At 40.2% G+C, this 15,009-nt stretch overlaps 2 protein-coding genes across 9 annotated transcripts in view; one reads left to right on the forward strand and one right to left on the reverse strand.

Annotated features, from left to right (window-relative positions):
• herc1 (HECT and RLD domain containing E3 ubiquitin protein ligase family member 1) overlaps positions 1-5,928 on the forward strand; it is a 45,224-nt gene extending 39,296 nt beyond the window's left edge. For all 8 annotated transcript variants that reach the window (XM_053634230.1, XM_053634232.1, XM_053634236.1 and 5 more), the window contains exons 69-78: positions 1-25; positions 394-532; positions 627-796; positions 1,515-1,684; positions 2,115-2,280; positions 2,403-2,479; positions 3,491-3,743; positions 4,344-4,496; positions 4,918-5,223; positions 5,317-5,928. The exon at positions 1-25 is cut by the window's left edge and continues 145 nt beyond it. In XM_053634230.1, coding sequence (XP_053490205.1) covers positions 1-25; positions 394-532; positions 627-796; positions 1,515-1,684; positions 2,115-2,280; positions 2,403-2,479; positions 3,491-3,743; positions 4,344-4,496; positions 4,918-5,223; positions 5,317-5,502 — 1,645 coding nt within the window. In that variant the 3' untranslated portion in view covers positions 5,503-5,928. The remainder of the gene's footprint in view (positions 26-393; positions 533-626; positions 797-1,514; positions 1,685-2,114; positions 2,281-2,402; positions 2,480-3,490; positions 3,744-4,343; positions 4,497-4,917; positions 5,224-5,316) is intronic.
• An 89-nt stretch (positions 5,929-6,017) lies between these two features.
• Positions 6,018-13,400, reverse strand: aph1b (APH1B gamma secretase subunit). The gene is made up of 6 exons (XM_053634238.1): positions 13,259-13,400; positions 9,499-9,669; positions 9,320-9,393; positions 7,945-8,067; positions 7,729-7,856; positions 6,018-7,249 (listed from the first exon to the last, which is right to left on the reverse strand). Exons 1-6 carry the CDS (start codon positions 13,369-13,371, stop codon positions 7,082-7,084), a joined length of 777 nt encoding a protein of 258 aa, XP_053490213.1. The 5' UTR covers positions 13,372-13,400; the 3' UTR covers positions 6,018-7,081.
• Between the last annotated feature and the right edge of the window lie 1,609 nt (positions 13,401-15,009).

Here is a 15,009-nt window from a genome sequence, read left to right on the forward strand (position 1 = left end):
CTGGGGGAGCAACTCTGAAGGGCAGGTGAGCACACGTTTTACATGAGATGTAGCCGAAAAATGAAGGTTACTCAAATCGTGACCGATCGGGCGTGAAGTTCGGAAGCAAGCGAGAAAGATGGAGAGATGAGTTTGTGAGTGAATACGAGGTTTAGAATGAATTAAAGATATTTCGTTGTCGATTATACAAATACGTAACTTAAAATAAAAGGACATAACTGATGATGCTAGCTAAGATTGATCAGTGTTGTCATGGTTACAGTGTGAGCGTAAAAATAGGCTAAGGCCTGCAATTGCTCTGTTTCTTGTCAAATGGTTTGCCTAAATTATGATGGTGTGTGTGTGTGTGTGTGTGTGTGTGTGTGTGTGTGTGTGTGTGTGTGTGTGTTGTAGCTCGGTTTGGGCCACACCAACCACGTACGAGAGCCGACGCTCATCGCAGCTTTGCAGGGTAAAAACATCCAGCAGATTTCGGCAGGACGCTGCCACAGTGCCGCATGGACTGCTCTGTCAGTGCCACCCAGAGCACCAGGTACACACACACACGCACATGCACACACGCACACACACGCACACGCACGTGCTATAGTTGCGTCTAAACTAACGTCGTGTTGCGATTTGCGCAGGCTCGTCCATGCCGCTGCAGCTGGGGCTGCCCGTGTGTGTGCCGCCGCAGTACGGCGCTCTGAGGGACGTCAGCATGGAGGCGCTGAGAGCTCGGCTACGTCTGCTCTACCACTTCTCTGACCTCATGTACTCCTCCTGGAGACTTTTAAACCTCAGCCCTAACAACCAGGTACACACACACTCACCTGCGCAGTGATGTGCATAAGTATTTACCCCTCACTGAGCGTTCCTCTCTTACTATCTGGAACTAAAATGGACTTAATTGGAATTGTGTGTCATGAATCTGCACAAAGCTTGGGGGGAAATCAATAGTTTGCCAAATCCTTTACAAATTAAAGTATATAAACTCATTCAGCCTGCTTTAGACAAGCTTAAAAACTTTTTATTCTATGGGCAGTTCATTTTGTTTCTTTCTAGAAACTGGTGCTTAGATTTAGATAAAATATTTATTTGCCAGCAGAACCAGATTATTTAAATTTGTAATAAGTAAAAAAAAAAATGTCTAGAAATAGGTTTAACAAGCTTGTATTTAGTTTATTGTAATCTGACTGGAAAGACTTGATACATTTAACTATATTCGAGATATTTATTTGCAAAGAAGACATTTTGTGCGGTGTAAAAGATTTTAATCAGTGAGCGGGTGGAGAGATTAGTCATAGAAACAAACAAAAGGTGCAAATACTTTTTTAAAATATTTTTTTTTTTTTTTTTTTTAATAAATAAAACTATAAAGATTTCAGTTTAAGATCCAGGGGGGTGAATACTTATGCACAGCACTGTGTACAGAAACATTCTTGGAATGTCTTTGCACACAATGCAATAATAAGTGCAGTAATAATGAATATATTGCACAGTGAGGTGTGTATGGTGCATGTTGTGTGTTTCAGAGTTGTACGTCGCGTTATAACCCCGGGACGTGGGGTATCGTACAGGGGCAGCTGCGCCCTCTGCTGGCTCCACGGGTGTATATGCTGCCGATGGTGCGCTCCATCGGTAAGACCATGGTGCAGGGCAAGAACTATGGCCCTCAGATCACCGTCAAGAGAATCTCCACTCGGTCAGTAACTTATCCTGACCTTATACTGTTGTGTTGGGGGAATTTTTATGGAATTTAGCCGTCAGAGGGGGTATTCATGGGTTTGGCAACATTTAGCAAAGGGGGTTTCTGTTGTTCGGTTTGGGGAATTTAGCACTGTGCAGTATATTTATTTATGGCCATAGGACATTTAGTGGCCAGGGGGTATTTATGTTGGGGTTTGGGACATTTAGCGGCCAGGGGGTATTTAGTAATGGATCTATAACTCTAAAATGTAAATTCTAAAAAAAAATCCATTAAAATTCTTCTCCTCATCCCTCATTCTCTCTCTCTCTCTCTCTCTGTCCCCCTCTTCCTCTCTCTCACCCCTCTCCCTCCCTCTCTCCCTCTCTTCCTCGCTCTCTGTCTCTCTCTCCCCTCTCTCTCTCCCCTCTCTCTCTCCCCTATGAAGTGGGAGGAAGTGTAAGCCCATCTTCGTGCAGATCGCTCGGCAGGTAGTGAAGCTGAACGCGTCTGATCTCAGGCTGCCGTCCCGGGCGTGGAAGGTGAAGCTGGTTGGAGAGGGAGCGGACGATGCAGGAGGAGTTTTTGACGACACGATTACTGAAATGTGTCAGGTGTGGTCACTTTCATCTTTCTGGAATAAACGAAATGCGTAGCTAGACATCACCATAACACAAAGTGTGTGTGTGTGTGTGTGTGTGTGTGTGTGTGTGTGTGTGTGTGTGTGTGTGTGTAGGAGCTTGAGACTGGAGTAGTGGACCTGCTCATCCCTTCTCCTAATGCCACAGCAGAAGTGGGCTACAACAGAGACCGGTCAGGAGAAGTACTGTTTACGTTCATGTCGTAACCATAACCCATGCTAACATTAGCTAACTAGCAAACTACCATTAATGAAAATTAAAAAAGCGTTCGTATCTTATCCGTACATTCGTAAGAAAGCGAGCGAACACAACGTCAAGTAAAGCGAATCATTCGGTTATGAGAAAAGTACAAACAGAGGACGGGCCGGTCTGTGTCCGTCTGTCTCTCTGTCCGTCTGTCCGTCCGTCTGTACGGCGCCGTAAACAAACGCCTCATCTGATGCAAAATTTAGTGCTTGCTTATTATTATTAATATTATATATTATTAAATATATTTATTGTCAGAGAAGTGAGTGAAAATAACTTCCACTTCTGATTTTCAGCCTTTACCCCGATCGCTCATTTCGTGCTCCCAGCTCTCTCTGCACTTTACCTTTTATGGAGTTCTGTGGGCGTCGCTAAATGCAAATGAGCTGTGTCATGGAAGAGATTTTCACTTTTCGAAGTTTTGAGTTCGGGCTGTTTTACATCAAAATTTACACACAGTTTTGCTAAAAGATGATGAATGAGGCTCAGCGTTATGCAAAAGTGTAAGTTAAATAAAATCAGTCAATTAAATAAGACAAGTAAGATATGTAAACTAGTTAAGTAATTGAAATAAAGTAAGATCAGTCAGTAAATTAAGTAGTTTAAGTACATAAGTAATTTATAAAGGAATGTAAGCAAGGTAAATAATAATAATAATAATAATAATAATAATAATATACTCGGGTGAGTGATAAGTTGATATGAAGTGATTAGTCCTCCCAGTTTGTTGTTCAGATAGATCTAATAAATATATACACATATATAAATATCAATAAATGTAAATAAATAAATAAAAAGAATGTTAAAATCGATATCGCCATGGCAACGTTCTCACAGGTACATGTAACGCAGAACAACGTCACAGTTTATTTATTAATGCCTGTTGAAAGCTCGTTTGTTTGTGTTTGTGTGTGTGTGTGTGTGCGTGTAACTTCAGGTTCCTGCTGAACCCCTCCGCGTGTCTGGACGAGCATTTACTGCAGTTTAAGTTCCTGGGCATCCTGATGGGCGTGGCCATCCGCACCAAGAAACCTCTGGACCTGCATCTGGCTCCGATGGTGTGGAAGCAGCTGTGCTGCATCCCGCTGACGCTGGAGGACCTGGAGGAGGTGGACCTGCTGTACGTCCAGACGCTCAACAGCATCCTGCACCTGGACGACAGCAGCATCACCGAGCAGAACTTCCACGAGGTTCACACACACACGCGCACAGATGTGATTACTCGTGAATATTTGACCGCTTGCAAATACGTAGCTAAAACATTCCGAGTGTGAACTCTGTGTTTTATTTCACGTGACCTCTGACAGGTACACCGCCCCCTAGTGGCAGACGTGCCGCATTTACATACTATCCTAGATTCCGTAGAATTTATTTAAAATTGAACATGTATGGGGGAAAAATAAAGGCTAACTCTTCTTCATTTCCTGTTATTAATGTAAAGTGCAGGCAGACACCAAGGCAAGGTTAGAAAGTGAAGAAAGTCCGTTCAACAAAACGATTTCCGCGTGGTTTTGTCGAGCCTCGTCAAGCGTGAGTGTTTCATAATGTAGGTGGTAATGAGATGTTCGCCGTTTTGCGGTGAACACAGGCTGTGTACCGCTCTGTCGCAAACTAGCGAACACGAGCTAGCTAGCGTCCCGCATCTGAACGCACCGGGATTATAAACGACGCCCTTAAAGCACTCGTTTTATTCGACTCGTTCTGTTTATTCCAGATAAGAGCGCTTAGGGAGTAATGTTGGATTTAAAATGAAGAATAAAAATAAGCATAAATGTTTGCTTTTTCCGTAGATGATTCCTCTGGATTCGTTTGTGGGTCAGAGTGCTGATGGGAAAATGGTGCCCATCATTCCGGGAGGAAACAGCATCCCGCTGACCTTCTCCAACAGGAAGGAGTACGTAGAACGTGCCATAGAGTACCGGCTACACGAGCTCGACCGCCAGGTGTGTGTGTGTGTGTGTGTGTGTGTGTGTGTCTCTGTTTCATGTAGTGCCTGAAGTACTTTTATTTTTTTAACTCCGCCCCTTTTCCTAATCAATTGTTTCAGTTGCTTTTAATTTAGTTCGTCTCCTGGTAGGTGTACGTGTTTTATAGAAGCTCCTGGATGAATGTTTATCATGGAGGGATTGATTTAGCAGTTTGACAGGCACTGGTTCAAAAAAAACGTAATGGCACCCTGAATTATGTATTTGGTGAATTTTTAAAAAGCAGATACTGAGCATCTTCCTGTCATGTCGGTTCCACTTTATACACATGGGGATGTTCTCTTTGGATTGATCTTCTGTCCCAGAATTTTGTGTCAGGCTCATTATTTTGTATAAAGCGCAACCTGTAACCAAGGGTGTGTGTGTGTGTGTGTGTCAGGTGGCGGCCGTGCGGGAGGGCATGTCGTGGATCGTGCCGGTTCCTCTGCTCTCGTTGCTGACGGCTCGGCAGTTGGAGCAGATGGTGTGCGGTTTGGCGGAGATCAGCGTGGAGGTGCTGAAGAAGGTGGTGCGTTACCGGGAGGTGGAGGAGCAGCAGCAGCTGGTGCAGTGGTTCTGGCAGACGCTCGACGAGTTCTCTAACGAGGAACGCATGCTGTTCATGCGCTTTGTCTCCGGACGTTCGCGCCTCCCCGCCAACACGGCCGACATCTCGCAGCGCTTCCAGATCATGAAGGTGGACCGGGTAAGACACACAAACACACACACACAGTCACGCTCTCTCACACACAAACATATTCTCAGTCTGTTTGTTTATTCCGTCTCTCTCTCTCTCTAGCCGTACGACAGTCTTCCCACGTCTCAGACCTGTTTCTTCCAGCTCCGCCTCCCGCCCTACTCCAGCCAACCAGTGATGGCGGAGCGGCTACGCTATGCTATCAATAACTGTCGTTCGATCGACATGGACAACTACATGCTGTCTCGGAACGTGGACAACACGGAGGGCTCGGACACCGACTACTGACCCGAACCTCCTCGCACAAAGACACGCCGCAGTCCGACTCGCAGTCCGACTCGGCTCTTTTTAAACGTCAGACACAAAAATCCAGTTTTTATTTTCACTTCTTTTATTAGCCGTCAGAGTTAAAGCAGTCAGGTGGAGACAACCGAGGCCAGAGTATCAATTAGGAAACGTTCTGTTTTCTCTCTAACACAATTCTTCCTGACTCCGCCCCTCCCCCCACCCCCTTTTCTTTTTAGGATTTTTCTGCATTAACATTTTCCTTTGATTTAAAGAAAGAAAAAAAAAAATCTGAAATTGATAAAAGGATGTACATTGTGTATAATGCTTCATTAGAAATTGTTTTAAGTTCATATTTATTTTATTTTAATTTTGGAATTACCTCCACCCTGTTTCATAACAATGAGACAATTAAAAGCTTCAAACTTGGATCTGCTTTTTTTTTTTCCACCCCCCCCTTAACATTAAACAGAGCATCAAATTTAGACGTTCAAATACTATTTGAGGATTGCTGTGAAAATTTTGTTTTCTAACCTGAAGAAAAAGGGAAAAAGAGCGCCGAGATCAGTGTTCAGTGCTGTTTTATACATTTTTCTGCCACGCAGCTGAGGTTACAGTAGGATCTTAGGCTTAGAAAATAATTCATTCATCAGTCACACTTCTGATAGGAACGTTCAGCAAAAATACAACTTCAAATGAAAACAGTACATTAGTATTAATACAGAAAAGACTGTTTCGGGACGTAATTAGTCTCAACAAAGTATAAAGTGACGGTTTTAGAGGAACACGAGCCTCTGTTCTTCGCACGTGGATCCTGAATGTGTCGTCAAAATGTTTTTTTTTAAAAACTCGACCATGAGCAGGAGCGGTGTGTTCAGCGTAAACGAGCCTCTCGCACACAGAGTTATAAATAAATACATAGTTCAATTGGGGTCATGTGATTGATTATTAGTCCCTGGTTTAATTAAAGCCTTCCTTAGTTTGGTTCATTTCTTTGTTGTAGAGTTAGCGCGTATCAAGGCCAGATGTATTCCGGATGTCCTCGGCATCATCGCGTACGGATTATTTTACATCATTTTAATGTTTGTTTGATTGAACTACACGTACATAAGATGTCCTCTCCATGCTTCCGTAGTTTTGGCGTTAGCCGATCGCTGATGTATCGCCGATCAGGCTTTCGACTCTCGTGTGGATCTCAAGACAACTCGGGCCGTCTGATGTAATCCGGATCCGTCCGGAGAACCGACGTGTCAGTAAATCTGGTTTAAGACATTTTAGAGTTGTTAAGAAATGCACGAAGAACAGAATAAACACGCAAACCAAACCAGCAGGAACTGCCTGTAAAGTTTGTTTTAAAAAAAAAAATACAGAGTTTTACAATTCTCTGTCTTTCTGTCTCTCTCACACACACACACACACACACACAAAGAGTTGAGGTTCAGGGACAGAAAAGCAAACAGATACAACATACAAAAAAAAAAAGAAAAGGAAAACCCAGTCCCGTCCGGTCGATCTAACAAGAGTCTAGGAATTGAAGATGGGTGAACTGGTCGTGCTCCAGTCTGTACAGCGTGAGGATCCGTTATCTCGGCCTGTGGTTGACCAGGAGGAAGTCTTTGTCCCTGCAGGTGAGACAAAGCCTGAGGTTCCTCAGAGAACCGCCGGCGCAGGAGAACGCCCAGCCAGCCATCACGCACAGGACCATGTAGGTGGGGATCAGACTGCCTTCGTACTGCGGGTTCACGAACGTCTGGAACGGAAAAACCACGTGAAGGAGATCCTGAGCTTTTACACAGATGTGACTCTGAATTAAAGACGCAGCAGATACATCAGGAAACGTCTCTCTTATGGTCTTTAAGGATGAATAATCTATAACTACTGATAGGCCAATAATAATAATAATAATAATACATGCAACTATAAGTTATCATGATTTTTTTCTAACCACTGATTAATGAATGAATGATGGAAATAATAATAAGTAATAAATAAACTGTGAGGAACTTCTTCCTCTTGCTGCTCCCTTAATCCAGATGTTGAATACAATCAGACTGTTGTATTCAGAACATAAAATAAATCCCTCGGCATGCCCTGATAAACATGTTGAACTCTTTTATTTTATTTCTAAGTAATTGTAAACATTGTGTAGCCTAGTAACAACAAAGCACCAGTAATTTCAGTCTCTCTCCGTGTGTGTGCATGTGTCTTTCTCGTGTGTGTGATTCTTACCAAGCATGACACGAACAGGTGACTGCACACCACAGCTCCGAGTGACCACCACCTCCGACGCTCACAGGAATCGAAGAAGACGACGCCCCAGAACATGTGCAGCAGGATTATAGCGAGAGTCATGAAGGCTGCAGAGAAGAAAAAAAATAAGAAAATGACAGAATTTCAAACCAAACGATGAAATGAAACACAAACACACAGAGAGAGGTTATTCACCTGAGGAAATGAAGTAATGTTGTGAATCTCCGTGGATGCCCACGGTACCCGGACCCACAGAGTTGGACAGGATGTTAACCACTGAGAACGCGCCGCTCATCAATCCGAATCCCAGACCAGACACTGAACGAACACACACACACTTCAAAATCTAATTAAACTATTAATCAAACTGTCATGTTGTCTGCTGTTGAACCGGTAATCAGTTAGACCTGCAACACAAACAATACGAGTGATAAAAATAAACAAACACCAGCTTTAATCTGTAGCTGTTATTTTTAAATGACCGATTCTGAGACATTAATCCATAAATTAAAAGTATTATTACTCGGATGAGACCTCGTGTGTCTCCACGCCGCTTCCGGATCACATCCAAAGACTGGAAACTTTCTTTGGTTATCTGAATTTCGAATCCGGACGCTTCATCAGACGACTCGTTTCAAGCGATTCGTTCGAATCAAATGATTCTTTGACCAATCGGATATTAGGCTCATATCAATTTCCACGACTAAAGCCTGCAACTTCTGTTCACTCACCAAATCATTGAACCAAATCATTTGATTCAATTTGACTCGTGAGTCAGTTCAATTGAGTCCCTCTGTTTCAGCTGTATGATTCCTCATTACATGTGGCTCACTTTGACGCACCTATTTTTATCAAAAATAATCTGCAGATGTATAACTCAGAGTTATAAAAAATATAAATATATATATATTTAATATCTGAATTGCTTTACCTGAGCTATGAACTACAGATTCCTTATAGCTTTACATAAATGTGTTTAAAGCAGTTTTCCTATCATTTACATTTAATTTTATTCTGAAATAATATAATTTTTCAATCTGCATATGCTCATTTTGTGTATTTATATTTTCAAATGATTTGATTCAATGATTTGGTGAGTGAACAGAAGTTGCAGGCTTTAGTCGTGGAAAAAGATATGAGCCTAATATCCGATTAGTCAACGAATCATTTGATTCGAACGAATCGCTTGAAACGAGTCGTCTGATGAAGCGTCCGGATTCGAAATTCAGATAACCAAAGCAAGTTTCCAGACTTTGGATGTGATCTGGAAGCGGCGTGCAGACACGCGAGGTCTCATCTGAGTAATAATACTTTTACGTTTATGGATTTATGTCTCAGAATCGGTCATTTAAAAATGTTTTATTTCAACCTTGTGCATTTTATTACATTATTTCTATCATCATTCTGAGCTGGAAAAATTTATTTGCTCTTTTTCATGTCAAGTGGTCATCATTCGGTTCGCTTTAAAATTGGCTCGTAGCTCCTGGACGTTGTTTAAGCCGTCGTTTAAAGATGTGTCGGCCTGCTGGGGTGTAAAGTTTCGCTGTACAACGTTAGTGAGGTGTAATACCATAAGCCAGCTGGCGAACAGAGATGGGCATCGTCTCCTCTTGGCTGATGGCCAGCAGTCCTTCATTCGCTTTCCTGTAAATCGCATCAGATGATTTAAAAGATGTTAAAAACAGCACGCTAACGTGCCCGTCTTTACTGATGCGTGAAGCGTGTGTAAGAGTTGAAGCTCATTCTCACTTGAGGAGTTTGTAGTAGGCGAATCTGAAGAGCTCCTGCAGCAGGACGGACAGCAGCACTCCGAACACGAGCAGGCCTTTCTGCTGCGAGCCGCTGTCTTTATTACTGATCTGTACGGAGATGAACCACACCAACGACGACAGCAGCAACGACACGAGCCAGAAAAACGCCCTGACAAACACAACACAAGAACAACAGTGTCAGTACAGTTCCTCATTTCTCCATCACGTTCCTGAAATTCCTCTCTCTCTCCACACACACACACACCGATCACCCATAACATTAAAACCACTGACAGGTGAAATGAATAACTTGATGACTATCTGGTTACAGTTTCACCTGTAAAGGGGTGGCATATATTTATTAGGCAGCAAGTGAACGGTCAGTTCTCGAGGTTGACGTGTTGGAAGCAGGAAAAATGGGCAAGTGTAAGGATCTGAGTGACTTTGATAAGGGCCAGATTGTGATGTCTAGATGACTGGGTCAGAGCTTCTCCAGAACAGCAGGTCTTGTGTGGTGTTCCCGGTGCAGTAGTTAATACCTACCAAAAGTGGTCCAAGGAAGGAGAACCGCTGAACCGGTGACAGGGTCATGGGTGAAGGCTAACCCGTCTGATCCGATCCCACAGAAGAGCTACTGCAGCACACACTGCTGAAAAAGTTCATGCTGGTGCTGATAGAAAGGAGTCAGAACACACAGAGCATCACAGCTTGCTGCGTATGGAGCTGCGTAGCTGCAGAGCGGTCAGAGTGTCCATGATGACCCCCTGTACACCACCGAAACACCTACAATGGGCACGTGACCATCAGAACTGGACCATGGAGCAATGGAAGAAGGAGTCCTGGTCTGATGAATCATGTTTTCATTTACATCATATGGACAGCCGTGTGTGTGTGTGTGTGTGTGCGCGTCGCTTAATTATTGATCTAAATAGTCCAAAGAACTGTCCTGAAATAGGTTTGTTTCAGTTGAGCGAAAAACCTAGGACTAGTTCGCCAAACCCTGTTTTTAAAATAGTCTCAAATATTTCAGGAAGGATTTGATGACAGCAGTGGTCCAAGAGGCAAAGATGTTCAGAATGAGGAGATCTAACAGATGATACAAAGAACACGTGCATGTCTGAAACACTGGATAATATACAATCATTTACACACCATTTAAAGTTATTTTTTTACCATAATAGCGCCACCAAGTGGCCAGACTTAGTCATTTTTGACCGTTGACCTTACACTGAGCCTTTACATAAGTGTCCCAAGTTTGGTGAACAATAGTTCGTTCTCTTCAAGAGTTATTACTGTGTAACTAATGTGGCCAGGTCCACAACCTTTACTTTTGGAATGCCGTCGAGACGTAAAATCGAAAGCTCAACTATTTTTTGATAATTATTTAGAAACAGCCTCCAGAGAATCGTGTAGCACTTGTTTCGTTGATATTGATCGAAAGAAAACTATGACTAATTGGCAAAAGTAGGTTTTTAAAATTATCTGAAATATTTACCGAACGGTTTGACGGACCCACATGGCTCTTGAGGCAAAGTTGTTTAGTATGTGAAGATCTATCATTTGATGTACCTTACTTGTGTTTTTTTCAAAACACTGCGTTATATACAACCGTTAACACCTACAAAAATCGCGATAGCACCACCTAGTGGACGAACTAAGTGCACAAACCTCTTAGACCAAGCGTCAAATAGGTCCACCAAGTTTCGTTCCGATTGGCCATTGGTAACCTCGTCTAATAGCTGCTGAAATCTGATTGGTCGATGGCAGCCATGTTTCTCAGCATACCTAAATGTCCTCATAGACACCGATCGCACCAGAGACACAGACACTACATGCAGCATTTTTAAGTCAATCGGATCAAAGGTTCCATAGTTACAGCCAATTTCATGTTTTTTGGTATTATAGCACCACCATGTGGCAAAACCTCGCAAAATGTTTTGCCCTCATACATAAACATGCCAAGTTTAATGACTATCTCCTTTCATTCAAGAGTTACAGCCATTTACGCAAAAGTGGCCACGCCCACTTCCTGTTTTCACATACTATAGCTACGTAGAGTTGAAAGTCAGTGAAACTCCACAGAATCGTTCGGCACTGCTTTGGTCCCGATCGAACGAAAGACCGAGGACTAGTTCGCAAAAGTACGTTTTACCAAAAAATCCAAGATGGTGGAAAATTTTTAACGATGGGAATGAAATCGTTAAAATCGTCCCAAGGATCCAACGTGAGTCCATGACAAATGGTTGAAACGTCATGTCCATTTTCCTAGAGCCAGTGTTTACACTGAACAAACGAATATGTCTCTGTGTTGATGGGTCTAAAGCTAAAACTTGTGTATATACAGTATAACTCATTTAAAAGGTAAGAAGTTTTACTTTGTTTATTTCTGATGCCGCGAGCAGCCGCGCTGATTTGAAGACGCTCCGTAAACGGGGAAGGAACGCGGATTTGAGAAGAATACCCCGAGTCGACTTCGCGGCTGCGGTGGCATTTCATGTCACGACAGACGTGATATCCGCTTACTCTGTCGGGAAAGAAGGGTTCACTGAGTTGTGCAAAAACAGTAACAGCGCCTCCTATAGCAAATAATGCAAATAATGTTTATTGTTTTTTTTTTAACAATGTTTACTTTAAAGTATTGTTCAAACTATTCGCTACAGTCGGCGCTGTTACTAGTTTTGCACATCTACATTTTCGTATTCTATTCTATAACTACATTCTATTTTTAAAAAAATAATTAAACTTTATAATTAAATTGCATCATTTTTCAATTGCATTATGAAAGAACAAAAATCATAATCTACAATCGTTCATAAAGTTGAAGAAAAAACAAATAATCAAGATTTTTTTTTTTTGTGGCAATATCGCCCAGCCCTAATGTATGCATGTACACCTACCGTCCACTTTATTAGGAACAACAGTACATTTATTCAGTTAACTAATCAAGTAATCAGAAATCCTGTGGCAGCAGTACAACACATAAAAACCACACAGGTACAGGTCAAGAGCTTCAGTTAATGTTCAATAATAATAATCAAACATCAGAACAGAGAAGAAGTCTGATCTCTAAAGTCTGATGTGAAGAGGCGTGGATGTTGGTGCCAGGTGAGCAGTGTGTAAACTCTAGAGACTGCTGTGTGTGAAAATCACAGGAGATCAGCCGTTTCTGAAATATTCAAAACAACCCCATCTGGTACCATCATCCACGCCACGACTTTAGAGATCAGACTTTTTCTTCGTTCTGATGTTTGATGTGAACATTAACTGAAGCTCTTGACCTGTATCTGCGTGGTTTTATGCGCAGTGCTGCTGCCGCGTGATTGGCTGATTAGTTAACGAACTGAATAAATGAGCAGGTGTACAGGTGTTCCTGTTAAAGTGTGTGTATGCATTATGAAGTCTGTATTTATACATCAATCTAATCAATCTATAGTCAAAGTATACATGTGTGTGTGTGCGCGCGCGCAGGTTCCGCGCATGTACGAAATGTTATGAAGTGTGACGCCAGAACATTTTTGTGAGATTTCAAAGGCAGTGAAGCTTATTTCACTAAACGAGTAGCTGGTTAGTTAAAGGCCACACAGAAGAAGAACATTTTAATAATAAGTTCTCAGCTGGTCTGAGCTCAGTGAAGAGGGAAATCTGTATCACGCGCACTTTAATAACTACCGCGTCATCAGTTCCAAGCTAACACTGCTAGCTAACCTTTTTAGCCGGTGAGCTAACAGTCACCGCGGCGTTTTATTAAAGTTACTCACCCCGCGATGAGGAAAATGACCCTCAGAGGATCTCGGGCGATGGTGAGCAGGAATAAAGCCACAGCGGGACTGAAAGCGATAAAAGTACAGCCGAAAAACACCGCCGCCGTCATCGTTAAACTGAAAACCGCTCCTCTACCGGAACTACTACTGCGGCTACTTCCGGTCCGCTCATACACGCTGACCGGATATATAGATATTATATATATATATATATATATATATATATATATATATATATATATATATATATATATATATATAACTTTTACTAATTTTTCTACAATAATAACTTACACTGCAGCTATTCTCTGGATTCTTCCTCAGGCTCTAATGCAAACATGTTGTATTTTAACATGAACAACAATGAAGAATATAATACAAACATGAGTGTGTGTGACTTTTAAGCCATCAGTGGTATGTTTATATATTACATTTTTAAAAAAAAATTTTTTTATAAAAACAAATTATGGAAATAAATTGCAGTCTGCAATGTAAAATCAGGCAGCACTCAGCTCAATTGATGTATGAGTGGAAACTTCAGAATAAACAGTGAAAAACATGAATATTAATTCTGTATATGTAATATGAATTCTGTGTATGTATATGTAATATGAATTCTGTATATGTATATGTAATATGTAATATGAATTCTGTATATGTAATATGAATTCTGTATATGTATATGTAATATGTAATATGAATTCTGTATATGTAATATGAATTCTGTATATGTATATGTAATATGTAATATGAATTCTGTATATGTAATATGTAATATGTAATATGAATTCTGTATATGTAATATGAATTCTGTATATGTAATATGTAATATGAATTCTGTATATGTAATATGAATTCTGTATATGTAATATGAATTCTGTATATGTATATGTAATATGTAATATGAATTCTGTATATGTAAATGTAATATGAATTCTGTATATGTATATGTAATATGTAATATGAATTCTGTATATGTAATATGAATTCTGCATATGTAAATGTAATATGAATTCTGTATATGTAATATGAATTCTGTATATGTATATGTAATATGTAATATGAATTCTGTATATGTAATATGAATTCTGTATATGTATATGTAATATGTAATATGAATTCTGTATATGTAATATGTAATATGTAATATGAATTCTGTATATGTAATATGAATTCTGTATATGTATATGTAATATGTAATATGAATTCTGTATATGTAATATGTAATATGAATTCTGTATATGTAATATGAATTCTGTATATGTAATATGTAATATGAATTCTGTATATGTAATATGTAATATGAATTCTGTATATGTATATGTAATATGTAATATGAATTCTGTATATGTATATGTATATGTAATATGAATTCTGTATATGTAATATGTAATATGTAATATGAATTCTGTATATGTATATGTAATATGTAATATGAATTCTGTATATGTATATGTAATATGTAATATGAATTCTGTATATGTATATGTATATGTAATATGAATTCTGTATATGTAATATGTAATATGTAATACGAATTCTGTATATGTATATGTAATATGTAATATGAATTCTGTATATGTATATGTAATATGTAATATGAATTCTGTATATGTAATATGTAATATGAATTCTGTATATGTATATGTAATATGTAATATGAATTCTGTATATGTAATATGAATTCTGTATATGTAATATGTAATATGTAATATGAATTCTGTATATGTATATGTAATATGTAATAT

This window comes from Ictalurus furcatus, chromosome 10 (assembly GCF_023375685.1).
Source record: "Ictalurus furcatus strain D&B chromosome 10, Billie_1.0, whole genome shotgun sequence".
NCBI lineage: Eukaryota > Metazoa > Chordata > Actinopteri > Siluriformes > Ictaluridae > Ictalurus > Ictalurus furcatus.

Excerpts from the sequence above, each read along its gene's own strand:
- aph1b (XM_053634238.1), bottom strand. The coding sequence starts at position 13,371 with ATGACGGCGGCGGTGTTTTTCGGCTGTACTTTTATCGCTTTCAGTCCC. Across the intron at positions 9,670-13,258 it reads GTCATTTTCCTCATCGCGGG|GGCGTTTTTCTGGCTCGTGT; the intron begins GTGAGTAACTTT and ends TGTGTTTGTCAG. Across the intron at positions 7,857-7,944 it reads ACATTACTTCATTTCCTCAG|CCTTCATGACTCTCGCTATA; the intron begins GTGAATAACCTC and ends TCTTCTCTGCAG.